At 37.9% G+C, this 8,710-nt stretch overlaps 2 protein-coding genes across 2 annotated transcripts; one reads left to right on the forward strand and one right to left on the reverse strand.

Annotated features, from left to right (window-relative positions):
- Positions 1 to 3: 3 nt before the first annotated feature.
- On the reverse strand, positions 4 to 5,268 carry chrng (cholinergic receptor, nicotinic, gamma). Its single transcript, XM_081598705.1, has 12 exons — positions 4,853 to 5,268; positions 4,042 to 4,178; positions 3,902 to 3,946; positions 3,692 to 3,816; positions 3,383 to 3,538; positions 2,478 to 2,575; positions 2,163 to 2,363; positions 1,401 to 1,515; positions 1,191 to 1,305; positions 851 to 1,100; positions 579 to 712; positions 4 to 496 (listed from the first exon to the last, which is right to left on the reverse strand). The coding sequence occupies exons 1-12, from the start codon at positions 4,914 to 4,916 to the stop codon at positions 302 to 304; spliced, it is 1,635 nt and encodes a 544-aa protein (XP_081454831.1). The 5' UTR covers positions 4,917 to 5,268; the 3' UTR covers positions 4 to 301.
- A 703-nt stretch (positions 5,269 to 5,971) lies between these two features.
- On the forward strand, positions 5,972 to 7,505 carry ccl20a.3 (chemokine (C-C motif) ligand 20a, duplicate 3). Its single transcript, XM_081598652.1, has 4 exons — positions 5,972 to 6,361; positions 6,499 to 6,607; positions 6,731 to 6,979; positions 7,060 to 7,505. The coding sequence occupies exons 1-3, from the start codon at positions 6,286 to 6,288 to the stop codon at positions 6,807 to 6,809; spliced, it is 264 nt and encodes an 87-aa protein (XP_081454778.1). The 5' UTR covers positions 5,972 to 6,285; the 3' UTR covers positions 6,810 to 6,979; positions 7,060 to 7,505.
- The last annotated feature ends 1,205 nt before the right edge of the window (positions 7,506 to 8,710 follow it).

The following is an 8,710-nucleotide window of genomic DNA, read 5'->3' on the forward strand; positions in this document are numbered from 1 at the left end:
TATCATGAAAAAAAAACAATTTTTTATTAGAGTGTGCTTTTATTTGTTTATTGCATATGAACAAAGAACACGAACAGCGAAAGTCAACACACCTTACTTTCTCACAACCAGAAAATAATGAAATGCATATCAGGTTACGGGTTCTGCATTGTGTTCAGTAGCCTACACTCAAGGATGCGGGCGCTGCAGCTCTCGCCTATGATCCTGTTGCAGCTTTCAGAGTTCAGTTCAGCGACGCTGGAAGCCGTGTTTGTATTTCAAGTGAAAGTCCCGAGGCTTTCCTACTTCCTGTGTCCCGCTCCTATTCTGTTACGTCGGTGAGGCTCTCTAATGGAGGGAGATACTCCTTTGGATCCCCACTGAACGGTTTGGAGGGAGGCTGGTTGAAATGGCCCATTAGGAAGATGCCGGTCGTGCCGATGAAAAACACCAACGCCATGATGATAAAGCAGACCCTGTCGATCACCCGAGCAACCAGGAACCATTCTTCATTTTCCTAGGACAAAGTCAAGTGTTAAATGTTAATGACTTCTCCCCACAATCAGCACAAACATGCTCAACACTTTGCAGGAGCTTACACTCTGGAAGCTGCTCTGCTGCCTTGCGGTCTCTGCTATGTGTTTGCAGGATTCCACACACTGCCTCAGCTCGGGAGAGGCCTGAGCCAGACTGACGCTGAGCTGCTCCGCTGTGCCTCCTTTCAGTCCACCGTCTGTGTAAAAGACGAATCATGTAGTTATACTGGCACTGCATCTTATTACCGTCCACGACAAGTATGTTCTGATCAGAACTTTGCTTTCACCGTGTGAGGTAAAGCACATTGAGAAAAGCCGAAGATGGCGATGCTTACGAAGCTTTTCTAACACCGACTTCATTAATCCGTTCCTCTCTTTGAGTTTTTCAAACATCAGCTCAGATCGAGCCACTTTTACTAAATATTCCTCTGCTTTGGCGATGAGGGCGACGGAGCTGCGGCGCCGGCTGTGGATTCTGTCTCTGCCGGGAGTTTTTCCTTCAGTGGTTTCAGAGGCTCTTTCACAGCTTGGCGTCCAGGGTTTCATCCTCATCCTGAGCAGCTGAGGCAACACGTTCAGGAAGATCTGAAATCGAGAAGGAATTGGGGTGAATCTCCAAAGGAAAAGTCACTTATCAGGGTTAAACAGCATCTGATCTGGAAAAAAACTTTCTACCTTGCGAACTTTGTTTGTCATTTTGTGAGTGTTTGGGGTTCGTAAGGACACGTTGAGGACAATCACGCAGTTTATTATTACAACGGTGGTCACTGACATCACAAACATCAGATATCTGCAGTGGGAGATTTAAGAAAAGAGATAAATCACAGTTTTAAGTCAGCAAAAAGGTAGCCAAGAGGGAACTAAAAGTGAAGGACTTGCACTTACTTTCCAATAAGAGGAACTGCTTTTGACGTCTCCGGTACTTTCTTAGCGATCAGAAAGAGAAACACGGTTTGGCCCAGGAGAGAGTAAATAGCCATGTTGCACTTCTGGCCACCAGCTGTGAGAATTGAAATCGATATTCAATCAGAGCTGAAACCAGATTTTTCTTTTTTTTTCAGTGTACAGAAACACACTTAGCCTTTTTTGTGCACCGTCTGACATTTAATCAGACTGAACTTTTTTTTGTCTCGGGGTGGATATAATTGATAAATTATTTCTAATTTTTAAATCAATTTCATGTGGAAATATTAAGGTAATTTCTCAAACTATCAGCCATGTAATTAGAAGCAAATGGCTCGTTCAAACTGATGCTGGCTCTAAGTGGATTCAGCAAAGTCAATATTTCAGAGTTGATCTCAGTCTTATAGGAAAATTGTGCTGAAAATGTGAGTGAAAACAACTCTTCAAACTTGACTCAGTTACACTTGTTCTAGTAGGAGAACTATTGTTAGAATCTCACTGAAGGATAAATAAAAAAAATCTGACCCAACTAACGAGGTTTAAAATAAAATAACTTATGCGTTTTGTAAGTTCTTACAAATTTTAAGGAAATCTATGTCAACGTTTAATTTGAAGAAATAAATTAGAAATTCTCTTTAAAAAAAAACTATTTTGGCACTTAGCAAGCAGAAATAAGTTTAATTATGTTTTTGTATTTCAATGTGAGACAAGAGAACATTTTTCTTTTTTTAGAAGAATAGAAACCTTTGGCAGGTAAAAAGTAAACCAGAAGGCCGAGGGAGGAGAAGAGTACGCAGGGGACAATGATGTTGATGACGTAGAAAACAGGTTTTCTCTGGATGATGAGGAAGAAAACAATCTGCTGGTACTCCAGGTCGTCTTTGGTATACTGAGTGTTGATTATCTTCTTGGCTGGTCTGTGTTTGATCGCCCACTCGCCGTTCTCTAAAACCACAAGCGTCGACGATTTCAGTTTCCACTGTAAAAGCATCAGCTTCTAAATCTTAAACTGTTTTTCTTTTACAGCTCTTCAAAAGCTTGTTAAATGAGTTTCTGTACCTGTGAAAGCTTCTTTATCAATTTCCACCCACTCCAGTGTGTAGTTATCTTTCTTTTGGAGCTTCAGTTCAATCTCACTGGCACTGTAAGTCTGGGATCTGAACACAGAGAAGAAAAACATGGTCTGACTCCTTAGTGAGGACAATTGTAAATACTGTACATCTAAAAAAAAAAACGTCCCGCTCCAGATGAGAAATTGATGACAAATGTTCAGAAATGAACAATGATTTATTTTTATGCCTAAAGAGACTGGATTAGAAATGATCTGTTTCAGTGTTTTCATATTTAAGCTGTCTTTGAATGTTCTGCAATAGCTAATGACCTCAGGATGATGCATTTTCTGTGTATTTCTTTGCTGGTGCTTTATCTTTATTTTACATTTTCATCCTATCGCAACTTTGACTTCACTCCTGTAGTGTTCGCCGAATCTTAATGTGCACCACCTACAGCTGCAGTGCCTTTAGTTCATTTAGTGTTTTTTATTGGACCCACAAACGTCTGACAAACATTAAATGCTTCAAAGAAGGCATGTGTGGCAGACAAAAACAAGGAGAGTCAAACTAAGAAAAATGGAGCAGAAGTGAGTCAAGACAGACCAATTTAAAAAATACATTAAATTGTAATGGATAATCTGGAAGTAAAAAATTACTAAATCAGGAGATATTCTAAGTGAGATCAGTGCAACAAACCAATAAACACTGATCAGGATTTTTGTGCCACATATTGATTTTAAAAACCCTTAAAAAATCCCAGAAAACAAATTGAACAGACTTATAATATTTTATTCTTTCAGATCAGTATGTTAGGACATTAACTGATTAACATTGTTTATATTTTGTTGACATTTTTTCTCAGTTTCTCTCTCTTTTTTTTTGGATGTCTCATTACTGCCTGGGCGTACCTACCGGAAGACCATTGTGCAGTTTTGCCAGTCAAAGGGAAAATAGTTCACTGTGATGGCGCAGGCGCTGCGGTAGATGGCGGGAGGCAGCCAGTACACACAGCCGTCCGGAGATACCAGTGCGTTACAGTAATATGCTACCTCAAATTGTCCATCCACACTGGAGCAAAGAAACGAAGGCAGAGATGTACCAGAGTAACACCCACAAATAAACTGTCATTCTACAACATTTGCATGCTTCATGTATGAGTTCATTTAAACAAAAAAAAAGCTCGAGTCACTCTTAAAGAAATGTTAGTTTAGATGAACTTACTTGTTTTCTAATATGACGTCGGGCAGCCAGATGTTTTTGGAGGGAACCCGTAGCTGAGATGTTATGTTCCCGTATAGATCTGATCTCGGTGGTTCGTCCCACCTCAGTCTGTAGTCACACCAAACCTGCACACAGCAGGCCTGCTTGCTTCACTCTTGAATTTCTGACTAGCATCAAATCACTGCGCAGTTTCACTGTATATAAAGTTACCATTTCTATCCACACGCTGGTTGTCAGAACCTCCTCTTTTTCATTCTTAGTGGAAGAGAGAACAGGTTTCAGTGTTAGATCATAATAAGCCTGTGCAGCGACTGGCTGTAAAGGAAGCCATCAGAGTGAGAGCAGGTCACCAGAGAGATGAGGTTGGTGAGGGTCATCTTGATGGAGACTTGGGTGACGTTTCCATTTTTCTCATTCGGTTGCACGTTCTTGTTGTAGCCCTTCATCAAATCTTTGAAAAGTTGTCCCTCAAGGTTGACCGCACACGCTTTAAATAAAGCACACAGGAAAACATCCGATGTCTCATTGAGAAATATCAGTTGATTACAGTGAACCGTTTTTCAATATTAAACTGGAATTTACCGGAAAAATAACAGAATCCAACAGAATAAGATTTGTTTCAACTATTTTTTTGAAACCCACCTTAGCAGACAAACCCAAAGACATGGCAACAATCAGACAACAAAGGTGTTAAAACAGTTCATGCTATTAACAGATTTGAGGTAATAAACACATTTGAATGTTTTTTTTTTATATATGTAAAGTTATTAAAAATAAAACCATTCCTTGATGCTGGCTTACAGAACGTGTTTAGCAGATCATATTACAAAAGCACACACGAAGCGTTAGCACCGTCTGGTTGTCTGAAATCGAGACAACCAGTTGTTTTTCTTTTGTTTTGTCTAATGAAAAGGCCAAAATCACAACAAAAATAATTTACAATGCTTCGATGAAGGAATAAGTAAAAATGCTTGAATTTATTTTTGCATACTTCTTATCAGATACCAACTACACTTTATATATATAAAAAATATTTTCTTAACTCCTTGAATTATTATTTTTCACACGTTAAAAGTAGAACGTAAGCTGAATGTAACCTGAGTAGCATTTATTAAGTCACAATCATTTTGAACCATAACAGGCTTTGCTGTGAATCCCTACCTGCAGCAGAAATCATGACAACTCTTAGAAAAAGTAGCAGAGAGCGTGCAGGTCCAGAATCCATGAGTGTGTTTCTGCAGCACCGTCTGAGAAAAGTTCACTACATGTGCATGAACTCTACCAGGTGGAGAAGCTCTGCTTTGGATTAAAGGTCTGGTCTGCATAAGGAGGGGTTGATGGCAGAAGGATGGGGAAGCCGTTGCTGGTTAGGGTTAAATCTAAAATGTATTTCTGTCATGAGCAGCTGACACACACACACACACACACACACACACACACACACACACACACACACACACACACACACACACACACACGCACACACACACACACACAAACGAGTCATGACATGCTAACAGTTTGGGCTAAGCTCTCTGTATATGCCTCCAGTGTTGCATTCACGCTCAGTGCACCTGTCCATTGTCATTCATCGGCTGGCATGAACAATGTAATATGGAGTCTGATGGCAAATTTAGCACACATGTGACCTGAGATGGACTTTTCATGCTTATAAAAAGTAGAAATCAGACTTTGCTGTGGTTAAAGCAAAACTAGCATTTGAAAATAAATAAAGTTAGACTGTCTGTGATGAAAAGTAAAACAGAAAAAAAACAACTCCATGGTGGTCAAGAGAACAGGTGGTAAGTCCTATTCATTTGCAGCATAGCACATGTGATGACTGACTGCGGTCTGCTGTGGGTACTTTGAGGTTGGGTGCAAAAATACTTCCCACAATAAGCTGCACTTCCCACTCACATCAACACACAAGCATCATTCAGTGCCTAATTAATCAAAACAGATTTGTGTACTCAAGTAAAAAAAAATAAATAATAATATAAATATTGTCACAGTAATTTAACAGTATTCCTACATCAAAAACATTGATTGAAACTAAAATACTGCCTGTAGATGCAGAAAAAGCAGATTGAGTTTAACTGAAAATTCTTATTTGTAACTTTATATGAATTTGATTTTGGAAATTCTTTCATACACTTGCTAAAATTATTATACAACTTTCCAACAACATGTGTCAGGAGGACAAATAACCAAACATCTTCCAGCTCTTGTCTTCAGAGCAGCATCAGACAAGGATGGCATCTATCTCTCACACTGTTTACTATTTTTATTTGAACCGCTGGCAGCAGCAAGTGGCACGCAGGCAGAAGAACCCTGTGTAGCCAATATCTGTTGATCACATAGGAAATGAGTTGTTATAATGCTGCTCCAGCCAGAGCTCATTTATTCTGAGCTGCACATTTTCAATTAAAAAAAAGGAAACAGAAGTTAAGGCTATTTCAAAATTAGGGGCTGTGTTAAGGTTAAGTTTTTTTTTGTTTTTTTTTACTATTTCTCAACCCACTACACTTGCAGTACTTGGAGAGAAAACAGGAAGCCACATCAGATCTGTAGCATCTGCCAGCACAGTTGAAGCTATGGTGTCAATGAGAGTTACAGTGATGGCAGTGACACTTGTTGCTCTTTGTGTCCTGGCTACAAACACGCATGCAGGTAAAACTTTGCTCTCATATCTCTTCTCTACATATTTTCTTTCTTTTATGTTCTTGATGTTCTTGATTACAAAAACAAATAACAGATACAGAGACTTGCATTGTTATGCTTTAATCATCTCTTCTTTTTATTTGCAGCTTATATTTATTGCTGTAGAAGATACATCCCAGCTAAAATCCCTTTTTCAGAGATCAAGGGCTTCTCACTGCAGAGAAGTAGCGAATTGTGTCCGATCAGAGCCATCATGTAAGTGGTCAAGTATTCATGACCAAAGATTCACAATTCATACTGTGAATTTTGTATTTATAGTGTATACAAATTATAAATTTTAAAGTACGTTTTATTAACTTTGATTCCTTTTTAATCCAGTTTCCACACAAAGAAAGGCAAAAGATGTGCTGACCCAACTGAAAAATGGGTGATGGACTATGTCAGCAAAATAGAGTGAGTAATTTTACTGTTAAAAAAAATAAAAGAAAAGAACTCTTAAATTTTAAGACAAAAAAATCAAGAGAAAAAACAATTCTGGAAACTGTGCCACATATGTCATTCCAGAAATATGGCAAAGATATCGATCCGAAGTCGCAGACATGCCCCAGACTACTTCAACCGTGGAGGGTGAGTAATTTTATTTGAAAAAATAAAATGCAAAATTGTAAGACAAAGACATGAAAAATATGTAACATTTCTTCAAATAGATCTTGCAGTTTTGTTGCACCAAAAGATCATCAGAAGCCAAAGCCCCGGCCAAAGCAGAGCCTTACCGTGGCGCCGGACAAAATTATCACAGATGGGCCCCCGCCTGTGAAATTGTGTAAATGGTAGAAAACGTATCAACATGTACCTTTATCAACACATAACTGATAATGCATTATGTTATTTCTATTTCCTTCCATGTTTTTTTCTCATTCTATCAACTATACTCTGTTTTCTTTATGTAGCTTTCTGCTCAGAAAAGCTTCTGGATTATTTTCCTGTTGTAGAATATTAACATTCACACAAATGCCAAAAATCTATGAGTTTATAAACTGTCATTGTACACTGTTTGTTATAATAATTTTAATTAAGTTGTATACAAATACAATCAAATAAAAATGTTATTTTCAATATCCTAAGATTAGTTTGGTAAAAATTGATCCTGTCCTTGTATATTTCCAATAAAGCCAATATCCTTACTTGATCCATTTGTTGTTGTTTATTCCAAAGGTGGAGAAACTTCACTATTTCACTTAATGACCATCAGGTTGACATAGATGTTAAGCAGATTATGTGATGGTGCCAAGTCTCAATGTTCACACATACTGTATTCACCACACGGTAGATAAACTGTGTCTTCTTACTGAAAGTACCAAAAGGACCAAGGTGAAAGAACAGGCATAGCTTTATACTCTATAAATTGGGCCCTACCAGCTTAAAACAGAAACAAAAGGCCACAGTAGATTTTAAAATAACTTATAAGGCACAATCTGACCAAATAAACTTAAGTTCATGATTTATTTCTCAGTGCAGTGCCTTACCCTATCCAAATGTCCAACATTTTTATAAAATATAATAGACTTTTAACAATAAGAATAAACCCTAAGATATAAAATAAGTTTTAAAAAGATTAAACAGCTGTCTTTTTGCATTTTCTTGTTGGGTTTTTAAAAAAAATTCTTTTATTGTTTAAAAATAACTGGAATATTTGTGGAAAATTACAGTAGTTGTTGCTGCATCTTACTAAATAAGTCCTAATATTTATCTGGTTGGCCTGCACAGCGATTCAGCTACAGACCGGTTTACAGATCAAAATCATTTTGATGGAGTCACGACAGCTTTGCTAAAGCAGAAGCACGTCTGTGAGATTTTGTTTTGTAAGGTGAGAAAAGCCGCCGAGCATGAAGCAACATTATTTATGAAGTTACTAGAGACTTAAATATGAAATAACTATGTATTTATTCAACTCCTTAAGATAAAGATTGATCCGTTGTATGGATGCATTTTAAATATTTATAAAAAATATTTCACAAACATGTATATCAAATGCATTAGAGGGTGAGGTGAACTGAGCCTGGGGGTTTTATATCTTATGTAAGTTTACCAAATATTAGGGGATCTATATCGAGCTGTGGTTTCGACTAAATACATCTTGTATCAGTTAGTGCCGTGTGGTTTTCAGCAACGCTCTAGATGTTAAATATGCATGTTTTTTGTCGTTGTGGTTTCTCAGTTGATATATTCATGTAGCGAGGTGAAGGAAAAAGAGACAAGCAAAAAACTTCTGTGATTAGCAGCTTGCAGGGTCCAGAGAGAAAACAGGAAACTGCGTTCAGATCAGAGCAGCCTCTGCTTTGGGTTTTGGTTCCCTTC

This window comes from Poecilia reticulata, chromosome 17 (assembly GCF_904066995.2).
Source record: "Poecilia reticulata chromosome 17, P_reticulata-male-v2, whole genome shotgun sequence".
In the NCBI taxonomy this organism is placed as follows: domain Eukaryota; kingdom Metazoa; phylum Chordata; class Actinopteri; order Cyprinodontiformes; family Poeciliidae; genus Poecilia; species Poecilia reticulata.

Bases quoted from the DNA above. Each gene is read 5' to 3' on its own strand.
- chrng (XM_081598705.1), bottom strand. From the start codon at position 4,916: ATGGATTCTGGACCTGCACGCTCTCTGCTACTTTTTCTAAGAGTTGTC. The intron at 3,817-3,901 runs GTAACTTTATAT...TGCTGTGTGCAG, and splicing joins CCAGCGTGTGGATAGAAATG to GTTTGGTGTGACTACAGACT. The intron at 1,101-1,190 runs GTAGAAAGTTTT...TCTCGATTTCAG, and splicing joins TGACAAACAAAGTTCGCAAG to ATCTTCCTGAACGTGTTGCC.
- ccl20a.3 (XM_081598652.1), top strand. From the start codon at position 6,286: ATGGTGTCAATGAGAGTTACAGTGATGGCAGTGACACTTGTTGCTCTT. The intron at 6,362-6,498 runs GTAAAACTTTGC...TTTTATTTGCAG, and splicing joins GGCTACAAACACGCATGCAG to CTTATATTTATTGCTGTAGA. The intron at 6,608-6,730 runs GTAAGTGGTCAA...TTTTTAATCCAG, and splicing joins TGTCCGATCAGAGCCATCAT to TTTCCACACAAAGAAAGGCA.